This window comes from Haemaphysalis longicornis, unplaced genomic scaffold, assembly GCF_048455015.1.
Source record: "Haemaphysalis longicornis isolate Haplotype H1 unplaced genomic scaffold, Haemaphysalis longicornis Haplotype H1 scaffold_2, whole genome shotgun sequence".
Taxonomy (NCBI): domain Eukaryota; kingdom Metazoa; phylum Arthropoda; class Arachnida; order Ixodida; family Ixodidae; genus Haemaphysalis; species Haemaphysalis longicornis.
In genome coordinates this window covers 215,584,026-215,609,731 of record NW_027526295.1, presented here as the reverse complement: position 1 = coordinate 215,609,731, position 25,706 = coordinate 215,584,026, and the positions used below count along the sequence as shown (strand labels likewise).

The 25,706-nt window shown below is 47.4% G+C and overlaps 1 protein-coding gene across 3 annotated transcripts in view; it reads left to right on the top strand.

The window, feature by feature from the left end:
• The window catches only part of LOC144169886 (endochitinase-like), a 53,965-nt gene extending 30,676 nt beyond the window's left edge, over nucleotides 1–23,289 (top strand). Inside the window, exons 2-12 of one of the 3 annotated variants that reach the window (XM_077699297.1) lie at nucleotides 1,935–2,116; nucleotides 3,961–4,070; nucleotides 6,756–6,881; nucleotides 8,363–8,599; nucleotides 10,029–10,291; nucleotides 11,618–11,721; nucleotides 15,005–15,128; nucleotides 16,340–16,534; nucleotides 18,226–18,348; nucleotides 21,206–21,516; nucleotides 22,992–23,289. In XM_077699297.1, the coding sequence (XP_077555423.1) occupies nucleotides 4,019–4,070; nucleotides 6,756–6,881; nucleotides 8,363–8,599; nucleotides 10,029–10,291; nucleotides 11,618–11,721; nucleotides 15,005–15,128; nucleotides 16,340–16,534; nucleotides 18,226–18,348; nucleotides 21,206–21,516; nucleotides 22,992–23,148 (1,692 nt within the window). In that variant the 5' untranslated portion in view covers nucleotides 1,935–2,116; nucleotides 3,961–4,018 and the 3' untranslated portion in view covers nucleotides 23,149–23,289. Of the gene's footprint in view, nucleotides 1–1,934; nucleotides 2,117–3,960; nucleotides 4,071–5,819; nucleotides 6,882–8,362; nucleotides 8,600–10,028; nucleotides 10,292–11,617; nucleotides 11,722–15,004; nucleotides 15,129–16,339; nucleotides 16,535–18,225; nucleotides 18,349–21,205; nucleotides 21,517–22,991 lie in introns of those variants that run through there. The other 2 variants (XM_077699301.1, XM_077699298.1) reach the window with 2 other exon arrangements.
• The last annotated feature ends 2,417 nt before the right edge of the window (nucleotides 23,290–25,706 follow it).

Genomic DNA, 25,706 nt, shown 5'->3' with positions numbered 1-25,706 from the left:
TAGGAATACTTATGCATGAAGACTTCAGGACGCAGTGGGGGCTGTCGACACAACTACCAGATTGTTCTCTTTATTTTTCTTCAGGGGTACCATAATGTGGCTGCTCGTGGCGGTGAGTGCACGCACAGAAGTCGCGTAAGCTTTGTAAAAAATAGCTATCGACATTCGTCATGATAGACATTGTCACTGGCCTCGTCAATTATTCCTGCCCCAACGCAATAATGTCGGTAGAAAACGCGACCCTTTCCCCTCTCTTGCGTACACCAGAAACGTTAGCGGACGTAAGGCTTAACGTTGAGCCTAATAAAGACCCAAGCAACATCAAAGTCATCATGTGGAAATTTGCGTGTATCGGTAGACGACTTTAGACGTCAAAGTGTAAGATGCAAATCCCGGGGGAGAACTAATTTTTGCTTCCACTGAGAAGAAAGAGAGAGAGAGAGAGAGAGAGAGAGAGAGAGAGAGAGAGAGAGAGAGAGAGAGAGAGAGAGAGAGAACAAGTTTTAATGAAGTCTGGCGACGTTAGCCGAGCTAAAATGCCTAACTTACTACGCCAGTTGACGTGATGAAGATGATGGCGATGATGTTCAAGAACTTGATGCGCACAGAAACAGTGAGTTATTCACAGCGACTGGTCTAGACCTGTGTGTTGCAGGTACTCTATCAGAGCTTTGGTAGCCCGTAAAGCAAGTTTGGGACAAGCCCATGGTCCTAAAACGTCCTTTAGCTGAATGTCCACGGAAAGCCGCAGTCCCAAAGACACTGCGAGGGACACTCTTTGAGCACTGTATCGAGCACCCTCTTAGAAAGCTGTATAGTTTTCCTTTTTAGCCGTATTGCTACATTTCAAGTGGATGCCAAACTTATCCTTCGCATTAACTCGTACTTGTCATATGATTCAAAATAATTTTATCAAACGGCACTAACAATACTTACGGCTACTATATGCTCAGGCGATTGCGTAAATACACGCTTCGCATCATGCGAGTAACCATCAGTGGAATTTTTCATTGATGAGATTGAGCCCTGTGCTAGACCTTTCGAACATTGCGCTAGAATATTAAAGAGGCCATTCAGAATTTTTTTATCAGCGGTAATAATGCTGCGCGACGTTTAGATTACACTGCCAGGAATAGCGGAAGCGGTAAGCTCGCAAATATATGCGAAATTTGTGGGGAAACCAACCTCGCTATCCTGAATTTTCCTCATTATGCACTGCTTCAATTGCATCATTACAGCGGGGTTTGACTTATTGGCTGTTCCTGTCAACGTCACGGGTAATTTCTCGCACTTCCGATGATGATCCACCGTCGTCGGCGCTGTACTACTAACGTCTTATATGCCTGAACCTGTACGTACGATTTTGGCATTTTGTGTGTGTGTGTTTCCAGTGCGCGCGAAGTTGGAGTGACGAAATCTATACTTCACTTGCAACCAGACTATTCGCCAACAAGCGTCTATTGCTTTAAAAACTCCCTACGTGCCTGAGCTTGCGCGCGCGAGCAGGTACCAATGCCTGCTTAATCCTGAAGCACACCGGAAATCGAGTACTCCACGTCGCGTAGAAAACCAGAAAACTTCCCGCCCTGTGATATATCGAAGGCCGCAGAATAGAACGTAACGAGACGCCTCCCTCGTAAGGTGAGAGCGCGCATCCTTCGTGGCGTAGTCGCAGGTCGATTTGAGAAGCGACGATTCAGCGCGATTTTTAATTTCGCGGCAGCTCCAGTGATAGTGAACGGATTTCTGTAAATTTTATGGGAGAAGATGGCTGGGACAATAGAATTTACCCTAAAAGGCTTTCCGAATAGCTGGTAGTAAGTGCTGCAAGGTCCCTTTAAAGTACGACCACGTAGTATGGTCGAGTGAGCAATGTTGCAACCTGTGTATATGACGCCGCATTTCTTATTATTTATACACATTGTATACTGCAGGACTGCTACAGCCCCATTCATGTGAATCCCGTGTACTATCAGCCACAAACAGATGGCGGAGCGCACCACATGTGCTACAAACGAGGACCTGAGGGAGGTTTTGTCGTGCATTGAGGTTTACATCATCGTTTGCCGCGAAGCCCTTTCTCGGCGTTATTGCTCACCTCGACCACGCTGACCCAGTAAGTGTCATTTTCTCTTGTCTCTTCTTTGTCGTGGTGATATAGTGTACATCTCCAGGTGGTGCAAGCCACCTACGCAGGCCACATGCTAGATATTTGTTTTACAATAAGCGTCTAGTCCTGATTTGGTCTGACACACGTGCCTCGCAGAATATCATAGCTGGCTTGGTCTACGCCGCGTTGGTGGGTGAAGCGTGGTTGCTCCTTTGGACATGCCAACGTTGGCATCACGACGGCTGTTCTTGGAGGCCGTGTACCTAATAGTGTTTTACAAACCGATGCGATGGTGTGATGTCAAGAACATTGGTTGAATCTTCCCGCGTTGCATTTTCATGGGCGTGGTCACAGCGACGAACAAGATACCTCAGTCTACGTGTTATCTGAAAGTTGTGATCCCCACGAGAGAGAGAGAGAGAGAGAGAGAGAGAGAGAGAGAGAGAGAGAGAGAGAGAGAGAGAGAGAGAGAGAGAGAGAGAGAGAGAGAGAGAGAGAGAGAGAGAGAGAGAGAGACTTTAATTGATGCCCGAGATGGGTTCTGAAGGGTAGACGTCTTGGGTGGTCCCCTTCCATCAGCCGTCTGCCAGGATTCCTTGGATCCTAGCGGCGGCTTCGACCATCCGTACTGCTCTGAGTTGTGCCTCCGGTGTGGAGCTGAGCAGAACAGTCTCCCATTGTTCTGCAGTCTTAATTTTGTATCTTTTAAGTGTATTCCCATCGGATTTTCTATATAGGCGGTCGTATTTTTTTGGAGCTCATGGCAGGACCATATCATGTGGTGTTGGTCGGCTCTGCTGTCAAGTCTTAATTTGTTTGGCTGCTCTTGTGTCCCAACTTTCGCCCTAGACTGTCAGTCAGTCAGTCAGTCAGTCAGTCAGTCAGTCAGTCAGTCAGTCAGTCAGTCAATCGATCGATCGATCGATCGATCGATCGATCGATCGATCAATCAATCAATCAATCAATCAATCAATCAATCAATCAATCAATCAATCAATCAATCAATCAATCAATCAATCAAAGGGTTAACCGCAATGATAATTTTATTTGTGAAAGAAAGGTGTTCTAGATTGCCCTTGAAAAGGGGTACCATAGCCGCAAACTAGATCCGAACCGATGTACAGTCCGGATATCCAGCCCTCCTACAAGATAAGTTGTGGGGTTCCATTCATAGGCATCCCTCCGCACAAGGATTTGTTACAGAAGCTACGTAGTAATTCTATCAGTATTCTACACACGTAATAGGGGCCACTGGAGGTGCATGAATGTTAGGAGCCTTGCTTAAATTGTTTAACCGCCGTTACCTCGAATGACAGCGAGCCAAGTTACCATGCAGATCACCGTCCAATGTTACCGATGCTACCAATTTTAAAACGGTAGGATGCTATGAGGTTGCCGTGCACATTATGTTTAAGTTACCATGTAGATCACGGTCGGACAGCTTAGAACGGTGGTTATTTGTCATTAGACAGGTAAGGCTCACCATCCCTATTTTTTTGAACTAGAAAAATTTCAAAAAATTTCTGCACATCACTGCATCTTTATATAAAGTAGTAAGGTATTCATAGAAATTGGCACGTGCTGTGACATCGCCTTACAAGGCGGTTTATTGCTGCGGTTTTTTTTTGCGAATGTAAACTAGCGCAACCAAAACAGGACGGTTCGTTCGAACTCGGCGACTACCAGCCAAACGGGCATGTCGCGGTGATGTTTCAAGGGCAATCCGAGGGCCGGCGCGGCGAACCGGTCACCGTTATTTTTTTGTCAGACTTCGGACTGTTGCACAACACGTACTAGGGCTTATCAGGCACGTTGCGATCTACTCCTTGTTTTCTTTTCACTGCCCCCAGGAGCGTCAGAAACCAGCCGAGCAAGAAAAGAGGCTCAGTAGCGCCCAATGAAGAGGTAATGAGCGACCGGCATACTACAGGGGCATCATTTCTTACGCCAGCAGATGAATGTAAGACACCAGCTCATTGCACTCCTTGCACAAGAAGAAACGAGAGTTAGTATCTCATGAACAAGAGGTTGTTTCAACACCTTCCGGGCTAGCCGCTGCGCTAGGAGAATTGTCGTACGACCGCTATTGTAGGCACCCTGGGGGGGGGGGGGGAAGCGAAATGTGTAAATATTACTAACGAAAAAGAAACCCGAAGCTCCAATTGATCCCGCCCGCCAGCTAAACTCGTAGGCCTTCACAGTACGCGTCGAGACGCTGCCACCGCGCGTTTTACGTAAATTGAGAGATCAATCCAACGCCCGCCGTGATCGCCACGCGAGGCCTCGCTGTGGCAATCAAACTCTTTCATTGCGACACATTCGCTTAAAGACGATTTTGTCGCTGTGAGAGAGGCAGCGGCGATCTGGGATGTCAACTTGGGCTGCGCTAGAAGGACCCGGCATCACCTTATGCGAAACGAGAGACTGCGACGTAGCGGACCTGCAAGGTGGTCTCAGGTCGTCCTTACGGTGAGAGGGGGTCTTTGCGCGTGCAGGTGTTTTTGCAGGAACCCTGTTTATGTTTCATTTGGCTTCATGTAAGGCGTGTAATGAAACCGGACAGTTAAAAAGCAGTTATCTTTACTCAAAGTTAACTAGTGCGTGTTCTGCCTCCCCCCAGGTGTTAAATTGGGGACGAAAGGTAGACTTTGTTCGCTATCAAGTCGTGCACGAGACTTGCAGATACACATGTTTTAGTAAAAAAAAATGGAATGCATGTGCCCGAGTCAATGTAAGGATAATATAATCTCTACCTTTTACCAATAGGAGATTAAACCGCCGCAAACAGAAAGAGAGAGCGAGAGGGGGGATATTCTAAGGGTAGGAGGAGGGACAGGAATAGAGAAAGAGATAGCACTACGAGACAGCTAAAAAGTCCTTTTGAGGTGTAATGTGGTGTAGGCGTGGCTCTAACCAGGCATTGGTACATGCGTTGCTCACACTATCCCGTTCATCGCCGTCGTCCTTAACACCTCAATGCGCACTTCATATTTTATATTCCAATCTTTCGGGCAAGCAAGGTGTCTGAGCACAATGCCCACGAGCGCAAACACGAACTCACATGCACGCGCATAAACCGTAGACACATAACGACAACCTACACCAGCATCATCTTCAACAACAAGAGTTGTAGCGGCCCTATTATGCGCACTGCTGGACGAAGCACACCGCTACATCTAATCTCTGTTATCCAGCGTAGTCGGAATCCGTCCGGTATGTACGCAACAGGCGTCAACGTACTCTGTCCTCTGAAAAAGAGACACACCTGCAGCATTTTCCACCCACATGTGATCACGTAGAATGTATCAGGGCTTCATATCACTGCACGGCGAAGATATTTTCCAAGAAGGGTGGCGACCGCCGCCTGCGCAAGTTTTTGTTTTCGTACGTTAACACAAGCTGCGGCTCTTTTTTCGAGGGCGTTACTTTCGAAGAAGTGGGTTGTACCTTATTATAGGGTCCAATGCCGCCCCGTCCGCTCTTGCGATGTGATGTCCGTTTCCTCCGTCTTCCCCAAGTCATCGTTAACGTGCGCAACGGCTCTACCGAAAATAATAAAAAAGAAAAGCCCCAACTGCTGTCATGGTGCGGTGAAAAATTATCATTGCCTGTGATTTGAGCGATTAAGATAACATGAAATGAGGTGCGCGTATCTCGCAATAGCCACTTTGCTTGATAACAATAATAACAAGAAAAAAACGAGTGATGAGTCGCACCTCTTCGCATCTGGGGGGCGATACTTCAAGCGCCATCGTCAGACGCCGCCTGCCTGCCCGCTCATAGCCGTCGACCCTTCACCCCTAGCAACACCAACGCTGCAACGCCCAGGCGTAGTCGGCTCGTTCATTGAGCCGAAATCCGCGGCTCGTTCAAGCCTGACGAAAGAAAACAAGAAATAAAAGGACATCGGATGGCTCTCTTCCGACGAACTGTTTTCGGGTGGAGGACAACGCCACGAAAAACCAACAGTACACACACACGCACGAAGTGTGTGGAACGCGGCGTAGCCAAGCTTTGCGCGTGGGTGCTAATCCGTGCGTGCGCGTCTTATTGTTTATGCCTGCGCGCGCGCGTAAACGGGAATGGGAGGAGGCTGTTGTAATGAGGGCTGAGGATGTCGGCGCTTGACTTGCTAAGATGTGGGAAGCGCGCGCACGACGGAAACCAAGCGCATAACAGAAAAGCGCAGCATGCGCTAACCCAATGCGCTGGGTCGACAAAGAAACAACGGGTTGACGCGTCCTCTGTCGTCCTGTGCCGGTGCCAGAAGGGCTGAAGCATGGCAGCGCGGCCGTTGCAAGCAGAGGAGACACGGTGGAGAAGAGGGGAGGGAGGTGCCGGCGGCAGAGAAGGCCTCGACTGTCCCCATTCCTGGACCCATTGAGCGCATCCTTTTCGTACGTTCGCGCATTGATTTGCGGCCGGTAATACCTCCTCTCTCCCCCCCGTTTCGTTCCTGGCGTCTTGTACAGAGCTCCACCGGTCCCGCCGATGTATATCCGCTCCGACGGCGGGTAACGGGTCATTGCGTGAAATCCGATCGACCTATAAAAAGCTGCAGCCTCTCGCGGGAGAAAAAGATAAACAGCGCTGCCGCCGCTGCCTCCACTCCTGTAAAGCGGTTTTGAGCAAGGCGAACCCGCAGGCTGTACATCGATGACCCTGCGGCATTGCGGCCACTTCGCCAGCACTGCTGTGGACGTGATGCTCGCGCTGCTAATTGCCGCCCTAGGCCTGTCAGCTGTGATTGTTGGTGCGGCGCCAAGTAACGGTAAGTCCTCGCCCTTTTCCCTTTCTTAGCTATCATCTTAACTGGTCTTTTGTGGTATAGTTGAGTGAGCGAGCGAAGTTGAAAAAAAATTTAGGTGAATAGCAGACACAGACGCACGGGCGAATTCATAAATCGCGAGCACGTATTCGGAATACGTTGTTGATGATGATTGTAGGGTTTAACGCGCCGACGCAACGCAGGCGATGAGGCGCGCCGTAGTGGAGGGCTCCGGATTATTTTTGACCCCCTGGGGATCTTTAACGTGCGCCGAAATCTCGTACACACGGGCATTTTTTTCTTTTCGCCTCCATCAGAAAAGCGGCCGCCGCGGCCGGTATTCGAAATATGTGCCCTGGTCTAAACGTTATTTCCTTGGAGAGAGAAAGCTATACTTAATACGCGGCACTTCTGTAGAAAAGTTCCGAAAAAAGGAAAGAAAGTGAATTTCCGGATTTTTTAAAGTTCATTATGGAATTTTGCGAACCGTCGAAAGGACGAGTTGGATGCTATCATATGGGCATATTGGAGCATCGTGCCACACCAGGGCGTGAGTTGAAGTTCGTCGGGTTTGTGCCAGGAACAGGAGACTTTTTTTCTTTTTGGGGGGATTTACTAGCTTTGGAAGTTTACGAATGAAATTTGCTTTATTTTCGCATAATGTGTAGACTGGGCATTATTGACTCCCGGTGGAACTCCAGGAGACGTTGGTTTACGTAGGCTTAGCCTTTGCTTGCTACTGGGACTCGAAACACATGGTTAACTTCGACACTTAATACCTTTTTTTCAAGTATTTAATTGTGACCAGACATTTTATTTAGCAAATGAGCGCCGCAAAATAAGGCTGCCCTCCGGACAACCGCTTGTAAGTTGGGTAGTTCATTTGTACCGGTGCAGAACCTGATTGCAGCGGTGATTGCGCTCCTAGGCCTCCTAGGAAAAAGGCGAGGACAGACTCACGGGCCAGTTCCTAAGCCATTTTGTGAGGTAACAGCGCGGATAAAAGGGGACGACGAAAACACACACACAGAACGCTGAGTATAAACTGAATTTTATTTTGAGGCTCGCTCGCTAGCAGTCGCTAAACTATCGTTCTAACAAAAAGATACCTTGGGGATCTGCAGCGACTATGTGAGGAAGAAAAACAGAATTTGTAGAGATTCGCGTAAATTTTTAAGGTTAACTGACTGGTGCAATAAGTGAAAATGTTTAAAAATTCAGCTAAACATCGGCTGATAGCACTGGTTCTGAGTCTCTTCTGTTGTCCCGGAGAGTCTGTGTGCTATTACTGCGCGAAACACTTCTGCTGTCACTTCTTTTTACTGTTACAGTTATTACTGTTACTCCGCCAGAGACAAGTGCGCTGTTACGGCTAAACACGAGAAGTAGTGGATGTTATTTTAGTGCTCCTTGTTGTCTGCATGCCTCGAAGTTTTGGGGGGAAGTCATGAAGACAAGCAGCTCACGAGCGCACCTTGTTTCAGATACCGCAGGATACAGCGGCAACAGAGTTGTGGAGGATGGCGGCGGCGGCAAGGGCAGATCCGGGCTCGTGGTGTGCTACTACCAGACGTGGGCCTACAACAGGCCTTCGCCGATGACATACGACATCGAGGACATCCCTACCGATCTGTGCACGCACCTCGTTTACTCGTTCGTGGGACTGGACAACTCCACCTGGAAAGTCAAGCATATCGACCAGGAGTTCGACCTCGGAAAAGGTAAAAGCGACGGCTTTGGACAGACGAAAGCATTCTTGCTGATTATCCTTTCATAGCCCGCGACTTCATGGCACGCTGTAGCACTTTCGATAAACGCTTTCACTCTTAACCTCACGTCTGGAAGCACTGCAAAAGCTATAGTTATTGCCAGCTTGGAGAGGCACTGCGTGATTTGCGCGTCGCACCGGATACGCTTTCCGTTTCGGCTTTGTTCTTGCGGTTTTATTTTTAAAGTCGGTATCGAGAAGATTTCATTGCTACAACGGAAGGAAAACCGGTCAACAGCCGCTACATGGCCTTAATGACGAAATTCGGATCGTCGATGAACGTCAAGACCGGGAAAGAGAGAAAAATCTTTTGAGCGAGTTTCCAAGTTATCTGATAGGCATAAAGCAGTAATTTTTGGATGAGGTACTTTGCGACCCCCTAATTTAAGTACTGGGTATGTGGGGTCTGCAAGCATTTAGGATTTCAAAAAAAGTCGAACAAAGTGTTGCAGGGTCCCTTTAAGTCAACGGAGTCGTTTAAAATAGATAACCTGATTTTGCGTATGATTCAAATCGTTACGTGACCGCAGGACAAAGGGCGGGAACTATGGTTAAGGGTGATGAGCCATCTATTTACTTTGTTTACAAAGCGGCCATGATGGAGCCCGCGCGCAAAGCGCGCCTACACACAGCTGCTAGGGCGTCGCGGCTTGAACCACAGGGTCATGTACCCTGCTCACTTCATTTCCTCTCGTAAAAATATCTAATCGCTGGTATTATTAGATAGAGCTCTCATTGAAATGATAAAAAAGAAATCGTAGGGCTTCCTATTTGTTCAACAGAAGGGAAAAAGTTTTCGACGGCTCCTGTGGGGTTACCGACAGGAGAACAACCTGAGCTCAGATAGCAGGGAACAGAGGAAAAAAGTATAAAAAAAAACTTCATTGTTTGATTCTTAAAAAAAACATCATTTATTTTGGTTTTCATATTTTCCTCCGGTCCAATACGATGAAAGGCCATCAACCTAGTGTCAGTCAACACGGAAAACGTAATAGGGTTGGCTTCCTAGTGGCGCACAATGAAAATAGGTAATTTAATGCGTCATTTTCAGGGGACTGGAAAGCGGCGGAAGCCTCGCGTTGTAGCGACTGCTCACAATGAGATAATTAAAACACCTTTTAGCCCGTTTTTCATCGCACGTTTTGTGTATTCATCAGAACACAGAGCACGAGTCACTATATTCTCGTTTGTTTTATGATTTTTCAAAGACGTTTCACGTTCCGGTTTGCTACCGTTTTCTCTTTTCTGCGCATTTCGATACGTTGAATAACCAGATTCCGTGCACTGAACAATAAACTTGACACGAGTTCAGCGAGAGGCATTACCCTGGCAAATCGCAGTTGTGTGATTAAGGCGAATTGATCTGTCGGTCAAACATACAGATGGCCTGAGCCGGTTCGTGTCCTTGAAGCAAAAGCACCCTCACCTCAAGACTCTGCTGGCCGTGGGCGGCTGGGCCGAGGGGGGTCAGAAGTACTCGGACATGGTGGGCGTCCGGGCTCGTCGCAAGGCGTTCGTGCAGAGCGCCCTCGACTGGGTCCTCAAGTACGGTTTCGACGGCTTCGACCTTGACTGGGAGTACCCCGGGGCCAGCGACCGCCAGGGGAAGTTCTCCGACAAGGAAAACTTTCTCAAGCTAGTGAAGGTACGTAGCGGGAGCCGTCACGTGAAAAACATAATATTCAAGACACTTGCGACGGGACAAAGTTGGACCTGTAAACATTCCAGATAAACGAACTGTCGAAAAATCCCCTTGCCAACCTGGGCATACACTGATGCTAAAATTAATAAACGTGAGTTTTAGTTGAGAGAGAGAGAGAGAGAGAGAGAGAGCAAACATATTTACTGCGAAAACCAATAGGGAGAAATCCTTAGCCCAAGACCCCGTGAGCTCTTCCAGCCTAAACACCCTCAGCTGCAGCAGGCGCTGATCATTGAAGTCGCAGCTGGTCAGACCTCTCACCCAAAGCTCGTAAGAATGCGAGGGATTGCGGGAATTTAGTGGGACGTGGTCGCAGCTACCTACCATATGAAGGAGCGTCCTAAGGGTTTTGCAGTTACGAAGCTCTTTCCAATTCACTAAAAAAAATTATATTTCCAATTTTTCAAGTGTTGAGGAAGTTTTGCCGGTTCGCTGGGGTATATCGGTACCAGTTTCACATGAAAGCTAAATAATGCTGCTCTATACACCTCCACACTCTCCTCAAGATTTATAATTTGGTGGCGCGAACAACGGTATTTATGTCAGCTCCACTGCTAGCTTCGGCATAGCTTACAAACTAGGTTTTTACAGAAATAGGCTCGTAGCCTTTGTGCCTCAGCCTTTGATTTCGATGAAGCAAACGATGAATATAGCGTCCTGTTCATACGGCCAACGACGAACGCGCAGTGGGCCATGTGGAGTCGGCTTTTGACAGTATTCGTTACGCCCAACATACGGTTGTACCCTAGATGGTGGGAAATGGGCGGACATACGCAGACAGTTTATAAAAACAGTCTTGTCGTGCCTAACCATGCAAACAAACAATATTAAAATTGAAGGATGTTTTAAATGATGACTAAGAAGTGTTCCTTATTTCAATACGCTTGGTTCATTTGACCTTCTGAAACATACGTTTGATACTGACTTTATATTGAGCGAAGTTGCACTTCGCACCACTGAACGTTGTTGATTTGCATTTTTGTTGTACTTATTGCCAATTATACCACTCCGCTCGGGAACACCACTGAATGACTTTACTAAGTTGTCTTGCTCTTGGGAGACACTTGCAAAAAAAAAACATTCCCGCATAGTTCAGATTCCTTAGGCTACGTATTCACTGTTTCTCTTGGAGGCGTATAAATACTGTACGCCCACAATTACGAAGTCATGTGTGCAATACATGTTTAAGACCACTTTTAGCGAAACTTAAGTACTTGACAACATTCCCTTAAGTGCGTAGAAAGTTGTTCTCACTTGGGCTGCTTGCAGGAGATGAGGGCTGTGTTCGACGAGCACAAGCTTCTCATCACGTGTGCTGTACCCGTGGCCAAGTTTCGGCTGGATGAAGGTTACGAAGTCGAACAGCTCGGCAGGTAAGTGCACTTTGACCACTCTAATTGACAACTCCCCTATAGTGCACTCATAGCAAAAAGGCTGGTACAAATTTGACAGCGAAGCCGATACTAACCTTTTATGAACTACTCTGTCATTAGTTGGAAAGCCTAAAATGTAGCTTAAGGTGTAAGAAGTACTAAACAGTATTCACTGTTTATTTTAGCTAGTGTTATTCGCATGATACCAATGCCATCGTACACGGCTGCTACACGAAGCAGAACGCCAAGCTTCGGCACAGAAATAGCAATTTGGAGTAGACAGAGCATTTAATTGCAAGTTTCAGTCATTTGCCTCTACCTATTTCAGTCATTTTCGTTACCTGAACGTTCAAACTTTGAACAGCGGGGCTTATATGTTCTCTGGTGCGTAGAAAACTTCGTTTTCTTGCCAGGTCGATGAATATACTGTATTTCAAGTGACGGTTTGTGAAAATGACACAGGTCGGGGCAGTATGCACATAAAACAAAACGCTTCTTTTTCAGGTAGGTAGTCTATATTTTGAGCGTTTTTATAGGGATAACGCAAAGCTATTTAATGATTTTGTTGTGAGTCATACAACTAGACAGCGATAAAAAGAAAAAACAAAAACGAACTGGCTGAATCCTAGGAATACACCGCCAGCAGCAGACAAGACTAGTGCAGGCAGCGCTGGCTGCAATAACATCAAATGAAAAATGCGCACAATAACACGCATAGTCGCCAGCGGTCATACCGCGAACCAAAATGCGTTGTGTACAAAGCAACGGCCCAACAGCAGCAGCAGCAGAAGCGGCAATCGCCAGTCCCGCAGCTGCTGACTTTTGAGATGTCCGCATGAGAGGCGCTTATTTTCGGTTTCACCCAAGTAAGATGATTCTCGGAACAGCGCAAAGGGACGTGGACGAGGCGTAGACGGGGCACGGCGCAGGCTAACAACAGGTGTTTATTGCCCAAAATCACTTAAATACAAAATTCGGTTGCAACAAATGAGGTAAAGAGGGAGTAAGAAAGAAACACATAGACATTTCAAGCTGTCACTGCAGCTCACGTGCTGCCACCAGATACAAAAGCAATTTATTTGTCTGTTAACAGCACCGAAGGGTAGCTGACACACGTTTCTTTGTTAAAATATATCTCGTATGCTTCAAGTATCTCCCGTGTCATTTTATTGTTACCTTTATAAATTATGGAGCACTCTTTGAGGTCAGGATAGCAACCACAATCTTTACAATTTGCGCCTAGATGTCCGTTATCTCTCTTAGCCACGTTATTGCGGTGCTCGCGAAATCTGTCATTGACACATCTTCCTGTTTGTCCGCTATACTTTTTCCTGCATTTGTTTAGCTGTATTGAATAACCCACGCCATCCGAGCTTCATTGTTTGAAGCCCATACTCCTGTATCACTCTGCCCGTTCTAAATTGGTAAAACGTGGGATCTCGACTGTGTATCTCGAAGGCAGTTAAGAAATCTTGTATTCGCCTAATTCAAGCCAGCCTTCACGGACAGACGGCTCGGCTGACTGCCGCCGGCTGTTCGGTAGAATTACAGACTTCGGTAGCTGAGAATGTTTTAAAACAGGTGAAGGATGAATGACACAGGCAAGATGCTCGAAAAGGGAGAGATAATGCAAAAATAACCACTATCCCATACCTTCACATGCTTTCACATAGTCTGAAGAAGATTGGAAAACGCCCTAACGTCAACGGGCTATTCTCCGCTCCTAAGAAGCTATCCAAGCTTTGCAACAAAGTTAATGAGGGCGACGTCAAGCCTGCTACGTGTAGCACCAAACACCGCACGCCGTTCGTGGCTTGCTCGGATGGCGTGGTTTATTCAATACCGCTAAACAAGCGCAAGAAAAGTATATCTTACAAACAGGACGATGTGGTAATGACATATTGCGCAAGCATCGTAATAACGTGGAAAAAGGAGATAACTGACATCTATAGGCACCCATTGTAAAGATTGTGGTTGCTATCAATGACATATTGCGCGAGCATCGCAATAACGTAGAAAAGGGAGATAACGGACCTCAGAAAATGCTCCATAATTTATAAAGGTAACAATCAAAGGACACGGGAGATCGTTGAAGCGTACGAGATATATTCTGACAAAGACACGTGTGTCAGCTACCCTTCGGTGTTGTTAACCGAAAGAGAAATTGCTTTTTTATCTGGTGACATCACGTGAGCTGCATGCAGTGACGGCTTGAAATGTCTATGCCTTTCTTTCTTCTTCCTTCTTTCCCTGGTTTGTTGCAACAGAATTCTGTATTTAAGTAATTTTGTGCAGTAAACACCTGTTGTCAGCCTGCACTGTGTCCCGTCTACACCTCATCCTCGTCCCTTCGCACTGTCAATTCGTGAGGAGCGCGCCCATTCATTCGTCTTTTATACAAAGTTCTTAGTATTTATATTAGGCGATGCTTTCTTGCATCTTCCTCCTCGGTTATGCACACTTGTACGTAATACGCACTAGCAGCTCTTTATACTATTTGTCTGAACGAACTTGTGTCCTAAAAACAGACTTCACACAACTGCCCGAACAACGTGTTTCGGTATAGCTTAAGCATGGTAAGAGCTGCCGCACCTCCCTTCGCGGAACCTTCGGGACCTTCGAACCTTCGGGATACTTTAAGAAGACTCGGAGGGAACCCTGGTAACCGGAACAAAAACTTCCAGCACAGTGGTACGCCGGCCTGCCTGTAAGCAACTTCGCTACAAGTGAACACTCTGGTTAGCTATTCGCGCTGCTAAACGGTAGGGCCCGCGAAAGTAGTGTTGGAAGTACAAACGCGAAGGCAAGCCACCTAGGAGTTTTAAAAAACAAATTGCTGCACATTTTGGTATCCGTTTTACCATTATTATTTTACGGTCGGTACCTCAAACGTTTCACTTAAAAACGTAATGAAGTGGAGAAAAAAGTTAAACCCAGTTACACACAGTGTGAAATCCGCCGTAACGGAGGAGCTGTGGGGCTCTTGTGCTGGCTCGAACGGCAACGTGCGCTCGCCTGAGAATGGCAGTGCCGTCGCCGCGCAAACTGTACGGTTCGCGAAAAGCTATTTGTCAGCCGGAGAGGCTACCTCCCGTCTACTTAGCGAGAGGGAGAGGAACCGCCCCTGCGAGACCATTGTGCCCTCTGTTGGTGGGTACGGGAACAGGTGTTTGCGAGGCGCCTGCGTGGCGCACGACCTACAGCAGACTTACGAAAAAGCTCGAACTAACACAGCTCCGCTACTAAAACCTGTCATTTATCACTTCTCTGTACTGTGACGCAGGCTCCTGGACTACATACACGTTATGTCCTACGACCTTCGCGGTAACTGGGCAGGATTCGCGGATGTGCACAGCCCGCTTTTCAAGCGTCCTTTTGACCAGTGGGCCTACGAGAAACTGAACGTGGTGAGTACGCGCTCCGACTTATGCTCACGTATAGGAGATTCGACGTTTCAGAAAACCTCCTTTCGTTTCACGTTTGGTAGCGAGGCTAGGAACGTGCGGATAGACTATGATATGCAGAAAAGCCTTCAACATGAAGATCTAAGGAGATGAGAGAAATTTGCTCAAGACAGCCCTGGATTGTTTCAGCGGGGACTGCTACACGCGAAACAGAATATGTATGAGAAAGCTCTGCAGTTGTTCTACCATCACTAATACATACGCCGATTAAACCATGTACACGCACAGCGAGGAAGTGTTTCTCTCTAATACTCGCTTGCCGCGTTCATTTTGCATGACTAATACCGTGTTAGAATTCCTGAATAGACGCTTTTAATATACATATTTATTAGCCAGATTGCTTACTGGATATTTGCCCCCCTTACATCTATCTGAGGGCTGCACATCGATAGCGAGAGCTGTCACTGCTGTTCCGAAGGGCATCATACTGTTATATTCGTAAAATTGTAGCCGCTGTTTTTTAAATCATTGGTGATCCAGCTAACCTCAGGAGTTATACAGGGTAGTAGCTTGGTCTGTCGATGAAAAACAAGTTTTCCGGAATGACGCATCAAGGCATGAGTGAGGAGGGAATGAGGGGAGATGTCCTCCTATTTTTTCAAAACGCGTTGCACGTTGAGTGCCTCACATAGACAGGCAGAACGTTAAGACAGCTTGCTAATGCCAGCTTGCTTTTAACAGGAAGCAGTGCTCAGCTCGAAAAATTTCGGTGTATATAGCTGTGTGACATAAATAAAGAAAATTAAGTTATCTGCCTGATGTTATCTATAAACTAGACAGAAAGTGCCTCTTTTCTGTGAATGCGCTTAACTTTACAGAAGGCTAGGCATCGGTTCGCCCTTAGAACAACGGCCTGCAATGCACCGCGTTTGGAAGCGCTTTTTTGATCACTTGCGAATTGCCAAAATGCGCACACGGCTTTTTAAAGATTCTGTTAAGCTTAGCACTTAGTAAAAAGCCCCACTGCTCGCAATCAGAGAATAAAATACTCAGAAAAAACGAAGAGCGTAAGCAAAGGCATACAGCTCGCAAAGATGCGGCGTTGACTTTCTTCTTGTGGTTAGTTCATGGCTACTGAGGCCCTAGCTATGCAGTATACCACGAAGCTGGGGGCATTGATTTTCCACACTGCGCTCCTGAACATACGCTTGCAGCACGATGGTTTGCGGCTGTGGACGGATCGCGGGGCGCCGCGACACAAGCTGATCGTGGGTGTCCCGCTGTACGGCCGCACGTACACCCTTGGCAGCCGGGACAACCACGGCCTCCGTGCTCCAGTGAAGAAGTGGCTCGACGGAGGCGCTCCCGGCCGCTACACCAATGAAACTGGATTCCAGGCTTACTTTGAGGTACCGGCCCCGCGCTTTTCTAAATGACCTTGCGGCAAGCGCGAAATTTGAACTTGAAGTCCGTGCACGCAAAGGCTATTTGTCATAAGTGTCTCCGCTTCCGATTTCCCGCTGAGCGTTGAGGTACTGTGACCCTTTCTTTTGGTACATGTTCGGTTTGCTTCCTGGGTGTGCAGAAATTAAAGGCCGCAACTCATGCGCAGGTACCCGTAAATGTGCCCTGGGCATGTAAGTTCTGCAGGTGAGTGGCGCACAGACCGAATAGGGACTGCTCAGGCGAAGGTGTAAAGCCAAGGCATTTTTGAAAAGAAAATACGCTTTAGTCCTGGCGTTGTTTTGCTACATAGACTCCACTGACTCGGTATGAATTTCTCGATTTAAATGACAATAAAATCAAATAGCGTGAGCTGAAATAAAACGTGTTTAGCCGATGGCAGTACGTGCCTACAAGCGCTGTACATGTTACACCTAAAGCTAGCCAAGTTAGTGGTGTCGATAATTGAAACTAAATACATTTTTGGCTGTGATGGTACTATGAACGACTATGCGAGGTAATTAGGCCGCTCGGTAAAAGCTGACAGGGCTATAGACGCTGATCAAGACGACACGGTAGAGGCGCGTATCAACACACAGCTTCAGCGTTTAATTCCACTTTTAGGTGCGTCCTTTTATACTGATGTTTGCTCTCTACCACACATAAAAAGTGGTCGTAACAGGTATTTGCAAACTAATGAAGCTGCACACCTACCGTTACAAGAACGTGAATAATTCCTCATTGGTTGCCAATAGCAATGACGATATTACCCAAGGACAGCTCGCGCTTAGATTTATCGGTATGCACCTCACGTGGAACAAGCGCCAGCAGCGGTGCGCAATCACTCATTCTTGGCACTTGGGCCTAACTCCTTTTGTTTTAGTCAAATTTATCAGAGTGCCATTGAATGACACGTAATGGCTACCTGGAGCAGAGAACGAACTACAGTAGAACTAGACTAGAAAAGAAAAAGAAGTGGACTTGGGCTGGTCATGTAGTGGGACGAACCGACACCAAGGATCATCATCATCATCATCTCCCGGTGGACAATTAGGGTAACAGGGTGGATACCCAGAGATGGGTCTAGAAGAAGAGAGACGAGATTAACCCGTGGAGGGATGAAATGAAAAAAAAAATTCCGGGGTTAACTTTGCGCTATTGGAGGTCAATGGCAGAGGCCTTCGTCCTGCAGTGGACCTTAGTAGGCTGACGACGATGACGACGACGATGATGATGATGATTGTGATTATTATAACGATTATTAGCTCTTATGTCTGTATTTTTTTTTTAATTTTTAGGTGGGACGGTACCATTAGGTTGCCTGAATTGGCCTTGCGACACAAGTAGCTGCATTAAATTCTACCACAATTCGTTCCGGAGTCCCACGACTAGGTCTCCTTAAGCAGCAGAAGATACAGTACAGACTTTATCAAAATTCATTGCCGTGTACCTACAGAAGTACAAATTGTTTCAATTTATTTGGGCACGCTCCGTAGTCAAGTATGTTTGCCGGGCTTTTTTTTTTTTCGTCTGCGTGCGTTTTCCGAAGAGACCCCCAAACCCTGCAATGCGAACCCATTACCAAGCTGTAAACCGGGCTGGCGCGGAGAACCGACGAGATCGCTCGATCATAAGGTGGAACATGCATGTTTTCCAGGTGTGCGAGAACGTGCAGAAGAATGGCTGGACGCGAGAGTGGGACGACGTCGGCAAGTGCCCGTACGCCTACAAGGACAACCAGTGGGTTGGCTACGAGGACGAGAAGAGCATTGCGCTTAAGGTACGCATTTCGTTGTATACCATTCTCGCTATGTCCCCCCACCTCTCACTCTGGTTCGGAGCATTGGTCAGGCCTACATGTGAATCAGAAGGAGCTGGTGGCCGGGTTCGTCAACTCGAAAAAGCCCAGCTCAAATTCAGGCTTTTCTTCTGGCAATAGCTTTCACTTGAACGGAATGACATGGGAGTTCACATTATGTGGTGAAGGTGTTTTTAGAATCTTATACCCAGCTTTCAAAAAATGGTCGTGTGCCATGATCAGTCGGGTTCGGGACATTCGGGTTCGGGACAGGGCGCCCCTTTCCTGTCTGTTATCCTTCCTCCACTTGTGCCTGGCGCTTAACCTGTTCACATGATGAAGTACCAACTAGCTCGCATCGACACATTAATTCGGTTCGGGAGCTTGCTAGTTGTATTACATGATGAGGGGACGGTGGAGATGGGGAAAGGAATCAGAAACGGATTCTAAATCACAGCTTTACTACTTTCGTCCAGCGATTTCGTGGAGGATGCAAAAATGACCTTTTCACCCGAAACACACCCCCGGCGACCCAACCCTCGATGCGCATCGCGTGATTCGTCGGGCCCGCTGTTGGCGCCTGCGGGCACCGACAGCGGTCGCCACTGTCGCTGCGGCTTAGGCAGCCAAACACCCCCGCAGCCTCCCATGCATGCGGCGCTGGGTCGTTTCGGGAAACGTGACTGGTCTCGCGCCCGGCGAAGAGGAACGGTGCGTTCGCAATGAATGAACACCGCGTTCGCCCGGCCTCCTGTGAGCGTTCACGCAACCGAACTGTACTGCCGACGTGGTCGGCAATACAGCTAAGGCCGCGTCTACAGTGCCGTCCGACGGTATTATAAGCACTCCACTATATCGACGTCCACAGGCGTTCTGTAGCAAAATTGCGCGTCTGGCGCTACATCGCTCTAGATAACGTACAGAATGGAATCCTAACCTAAACATAACATAACATGACCTAACCCCCACAAAGAAATCATTTCAAACACCAAGTCATAAAAATCAGAATTAAATTTAGAAATAAAAAAAAAATAACCGACGCAAACACCCCGTCTCGAACCACCGTCCTTGGGATTAAGAAACTAAGACTGATCCTGTACACTACAACAACAGACGCGCTATGGCCGGTACTAGATTAGTCTTTAATATTCGAATGTCGTCGGACGGCACTCTAGCCATGCCTGCAGCCATCAGCTTGGACGCCATTCTAGACACTACGTACAGCTAAATCAAAGGTTAACCAAGCCAAAGCAAGACTCAACCAGACTGAGCCAAGCATTTGCTTGGCTCAGTCAGCGGAGCTAAGCCGCAGCCATATTTTTTCATATGTGCTGGCCTAATACTGCACGAGCTTATGGACCAGCCTGTGTTCGCCGCTAATATGACGCAATCACTCAATTTACACTCTTCTTCTAAAATAAAAAGAGGAAAAAGTGTTTTGCCACGATGCGCCGACTTGTGCAGGCAGTACTTGTGAGTCTCCGTGTTAACACTGCCTCGTAAACATTGCGGAACGTCCCCGGCGTTATCACGTGATCCTAATGTTGAGAGGCCGCAGCCTCGTCGGTCATACTATTCACATGCGCGGGTGAACACGCGCTATGTGCAATCCGTCCAGTGTCTGGTGTTATCATGGGTTTCCACGGTACATGCCAGGGAACCCTATTAAAAATGTGCCGTTGTTTTTATTACTAGAGCATTGGAAGCATATCGACCTAGTAAAAGAGAGTACCAGACTCAGCAGGTTTTCGGTGGCTGTAAAGAGAATTTGCGCTTTTGGGAGTGCTTTTTTCTTTTAAGTGGCAACGTTTCTCTTTCAAAGAGTTCATACCGGTTGCTTACCGGGTTCGTGATACTTCAACGGTATGCGCACCTGCCAATCCTATGGCTTGTGTTTTCTGCAAGGGGATTAAGATAAAGATAAAATATATGACAACGTGAACAAAACCCTTTTATTTATGCTGTCTTAATTGGCGGGAGTAGCTGGTTCCACTTTTTTTGCAAGTTCATCTTCATAAAGGGCATCCTGCCCTTTCCGGAACATGAAATGAAAGATCTGCCCACATGCTGACAAAATGACACAATTCAGCATGTCCGAGTAAACAAAAATATTCTGATTACTCCAATATTTTTCTCACGCCACTACGGCCTTCAAAGGAAAGCAATATTCTGACTGTTTTTGAAAACCTTCTCTGGCTATCACCATTTGATCGACATGACTAATGTATAAGCGGCGGAACTTAAAACAAATAGCCAAAGTTGCGGTAACCGGCCGAACAAGTTCACATGTCCAGAAGTGGAACTTCAGCCTATCTCTCTCTCTCTCTCTCTCTCTCTCTCTCTCTCTCTCTCTCTCTCTCTCTCTCTCTCTCTCTCTCTCTCTCTCTCTCTCTCTCTCTCTCTCTCTCGCTCGCTCGCTCGCTCGCTCGCTCTCTCTATGTCTTTCTCTCTCGCTCGCCCGGTCTCGCTCTCTCTCTCTCGCTCACTCGCTCTCTCACTCTCTCTCACGCTCACTCTCGCTCTCGCCGCCTCACTCTCTGTCTCTCTATCTTTCGATTGCAGTTAGATTCTGATCGCATAATTTCGAGGTGCAAATGTGACCAGACATCCGCAAGTAAGAGTGCCCTTCAGTTTCATTCAACGCGAGATTCCATGATGAATCTTGCGAGCTGGCAGGCCGATGTACGCAAGAATACACAAAGGTGCAAAGTCTTTCAAACAAAATTGCTCTCACTGCTGCTTCGAATTTTTTTTCGTTTTAAGCTAATAAAGTAATGCTAATACTTTTTCAACTACAAACAACACCGTGCATAACTTCGTTTCCCGTGCGCTTAAACAGATGGACTTCATCAAGAAAGAAGGCTACGGTGGCGCCATGGTGTGGGCAGTGGACATGGACGACTATAAGGGCGATTGCAGCGAGGGCCGTAGCAACCCACTAATGAGGATAATTCATGACGCCATCAGCGGATACCAGGTTCCTCCAGAGCCTGAAAAAGTGGTCACCGTAGCGTCTGTCAAAGGGGGCGGATCATGGACGACGAGCACGACTACGACCGCCGAGCCGAAACCCAGGCCTCCGCCGGGAAGTGAGCCCGACTGCACGGACGGCTCGTGGAACTTCTATCCGCACCAGACGGACTGTGCAAAGTAGGTACCACCGACATCCAAGGCACTGTACCTCATCGGGATAACGAGAAACAAAAAGCGGTACATGAAATATATTACATGAATAAAAATACGGAAATGAATGACTAAATGAATGAATGAATGAATGAATGACTGAATGAATGAATGAATGAATCGGAATTTAATCTGTATTCGAAACTCCCTTATAACTTTTTATGCATTCTAAGTTTGGTTGTAGGCAGATAAAGATCTATGAAAGCATAGCAAAAACAGGAAACGTTCTTAGTGATTCGACAAGGTCTTACATACCGGAGGTCTGGCCTGGCTAAGCTGCGAGCCAAAAATCTCTTTACATGGAACAAAGGTAATAAATGGTCAGGGCAGTTCTGAGGACAATGATTACGGGGCGTTGAAAGTAACGAATTGAAATCCGGCAAGGGGTTCACGGTACAGCCAAGCAAAAGCCCTTTTTCGAAAAAGTCATTCATAGTTGCCTTCAGACACCATCGATTGGCTGAAAATGACTGTCTGCAACGAAAGCAACGGCAATACCACATCTCGTGCGTAAGTTATCCTGCAGGCAGCTCAAAACTCGTTGGTGTTTTCGCACAGTCTGGAACCTCGCTTATGTTTTTGATGCCAGTTCACCACTGTAAGCAGGGCGAGAGCAGTTTGATGGTGATTGTTAGCCCCAAGTAAGACTACTCCAAGTTAGTCAAATTTAACTTATAGAAATATTCATGAACTATAATGCTTTGTGAGAGGTTGGGTTTGTGAGGACGACGATGCAGCAAAAAAATTCTGGAGGGATTAAATGTAAAAAAAAAAAAACATTAGCTAGAAAGGTGAGCGCGATGAAAGGCAGGAAATCGACATAAAAGAGGAAAGCCCATCTCGATTCATAGAAAATGCCCTTAGAGATATATATCTTATTTATAAACCAAGGGGTGTGTTTTGGGCTGTTTTTGGCATACGTGTCACTTAACCCCGTTGACGGGCAGGATACAGAATAAATTTTTCCCAAAAATATTCGTGAGATCATCGATATTATTTCAGCTACAAAAATTTCGATCTGAAATGCGAACATGTTTTGGTGAGCGGGGCAAAACTATATACTGGGCCGAACACCAGGCGATTTTTTTTTTTCACACGGCATCATTTTTTAGCGCGCCTAGCCGCCTTTCTAGGACATAATCGCCCTATGATGTGCTTGGCCATTGGATGACGTGGGCTGGTGTCATCTGCGGTCTCCAATTCGTTTTGTAATATCTTTGGTGAATTTTATAGCCTTTGTTTCAATTAGAAGTGTTGTGTCCGCAAATAGCGTTGTACGTGTGATCCATGACATGGTATCTGATCTATCCGGCTCTAAAAGCCCAAGAAAATGACCATTCGAGGCGCCGACGGCCAATTTTGTCGCAAAGTGCACGTTGACGTCCAGGGAGAGAGATAGAGAGAGAAATTTTCGTGCTCATCAAATACGCGGCTGCTCGCAGGTACTACCAGTGCGGCCACGGGAAACCGATGCTTCGGAGCTGCACCGCAGGCACAGTGTGGGACATCGACCGCAGCATCTGCAACTGGCCCCGCAATGTTAACCGAGAAGAGTGCAAGGACAAGGAAGAGGACAACGGAGACGGCAACGAGCGTTGAAAGAAAGCGTGTGGTATTCCGTCTTTGAGGAGCAGTACTCCAGCGCCAGTACAAAATAGAGCTGCGCCAAATACAATCGGATCCAAAGTCCGTGCTCAAGAGTCATTGTGATTGATGCAAATATACTTACTTCGATTATGACCCTAGTCTCAATCTGTCGGTTCTTTCGATAAGCTCAAACGATATGGAGTAGTTGCAGGGGAGGAAACGAGACAAGTGGGGTTCCTGCCATGCCTGTTAATGGCGACCTTTTCCCTTCGCATCCGCCTGAAGTTGCCAGCTCCCTTCTTTACAGGTAGGTAGACACATTTGAGTTGTGCACTTTAATGTAGCCTCATCGACTGCGCCGCGGTTGTGGAATACGCACTTTCTCGTATCTGGAGGACAGTTGCTTAAACTCACCTCACTAATGTAGACTGCATTAGGTTTGCAGTGTTATCGAGATCTTGTGCCTATGGAAATGTTTTGGCAGTGGGTAGTTACTGGTTCAGTTAATTTCAACGCATCGGAGCAGCGCCGCCTTGCTTCCCTACCATTCACGAGAAGTAGGCGCCCACATGTGGCCGAACACTAAGATCTATTAAGGCATGACACTAAGGCATGACAACGATGGTATGAAAAATCCCATTCGTTTTTTGTGATATGAACCGACCTACGCACAATTCACATTTCTTTGGAAGCGGCGTCCACATTACTCTCTACAGTTCTTAGGTGCCCACTCAGCCAGATGGGTCAATGAAGATGACAGCTGCCGTCGAAATATCAGGGCGATTCACCAATTACTGTTTGGCGATGGCATCAACACACCCGCCCATCCACACCTCTGGTACCCACATGTTTGGAGTGGCCATTGACGATGACACCTTCCGTCAGAAGCTCATGGCCGATTCACCAATGCACCTCACCCGGGGTACGTCAAACGGCGGTCGGGATGACGTCCAAGCCAGCCGACCTGCTTGCCGCGGCCGGGCGAGTTGATGAAACGACAAAAATTCCGACTGGAGTGGCGCTGTGATAGGCTGACTTATACGCCCGAAAAAGTGATTTTGTAACACGGAATCCTCAAATCTTTGTTTCAAGCATGTGCGGAAGGGGGGGGGGGGGGGGGTCACCTAAAATAGATGGTACAAAAAAAGTTTAAGTTGCATGAGCTTGTGGATCAGGAGTTTCTTTTGACGTGCGTTCGGGTAGCCGCAGCACAGCGTGGACTTGCATGTCCACGCACCGCCCACAGTCTCACTCAATAAAGCAATAAAAACGCTTTCCAATCCAATCCAATATGAAAAGGGAGTGTGTCTCGGGGATCGCGCGTCACGAACAGGCAACAGCAGTGCGGGAAAAAGGTCGGAAGAGAGCTTTGAGAAAGGACATCGCTGCGAGCGCTGACAAAAAGAAACAGCAGCGACGAGTTAGGTTAGGCCGCTGCCGCACGTGGAATGCGAATTGCTTGAGATCTAGAGGTACGGATGGGGCGAACAGGAGGTTCCTGGTGATGGCGAGTGAGCGGAACAAGATTCGGAAGATGTTGACCAGGGAGATGCTGGTCAAGTGGTGATGGGCCTGACCGGAACGTTCTACAGAGAGTTCTATAGCAAATCAATAGGGGGTCCAACTAGGCTTTCGCCTTCACGTCTTTAGAAACTTTTAAGCATCCACCGCGATTTTTTTCTTCGTATGCTGGTTTCCGGATGCCAGTGGGCTTGCTCTCGGCTTCTCAATCCCGCAAGGAAAGTCAGTGGCATCAGTCTTTTAGGGGCTGGAGCCGTTGGCGTCTCCTGTCGTTGTCGTTGTAATCTCCGTCTCATGTAGTCCCGGTACGAAAACACCGGTAAACTCGTTTACGCCTCGCGCTAGAGAGCTTCGTGCTTCCAAGACAAGAGACTTTTACAGCGAAGCTGTATACCTCCCAGTGGTTTCATCTCCGTCGGCAAAAACGCCAAGGCGCCAAGAATACACTTATACACTGCATGTCACGCCCCTCCCCAGGTTTCACGTTAGTGGAGATGGCCCGGGATTTTTTCACCCCCGCCCCCCCTCTTCCCACCTAAAAACATTAAATCCGGCGGGTGCTGTCGGCACGCGCAATGCGACGAAAGTACTGGCAGCCAAGAACTGACGGGATCTCCGTTTAGTAAAAGAAACGTTTTCCATTTCCGAACTTCTGCTGTTTCTCCTACCGCAGGCCCGTGTCTAGCATGATTCTGCATAAAACACGACCCCTAAATATACAACAGCAAACGCGAGAGCGTCCAGAAAGCGACGCATTGACGTAATTTGTCCATCCTCTGTAATCAGAACAAACAGAAATGTTGATCAGTGAAGTGGCGCAGTATTAAATGTTCACAGGAAAGGGGGCTGGCGGGCCGGGAGGGAGGGGCATTTGGACACCGAACGATGGTTATGCTTTGATGAAGTGGAATAAATTATTGTTAAGACGCTCAATGTCAAACCTGCATGGATAGACGACATGCAGTATTCTCTTTGGACAAACGATCTGCAAGCGCGTAGCTGGCTCTAGCCAAGCAACCCCGACAAATCAGGTCACACGAGAGCAGGAG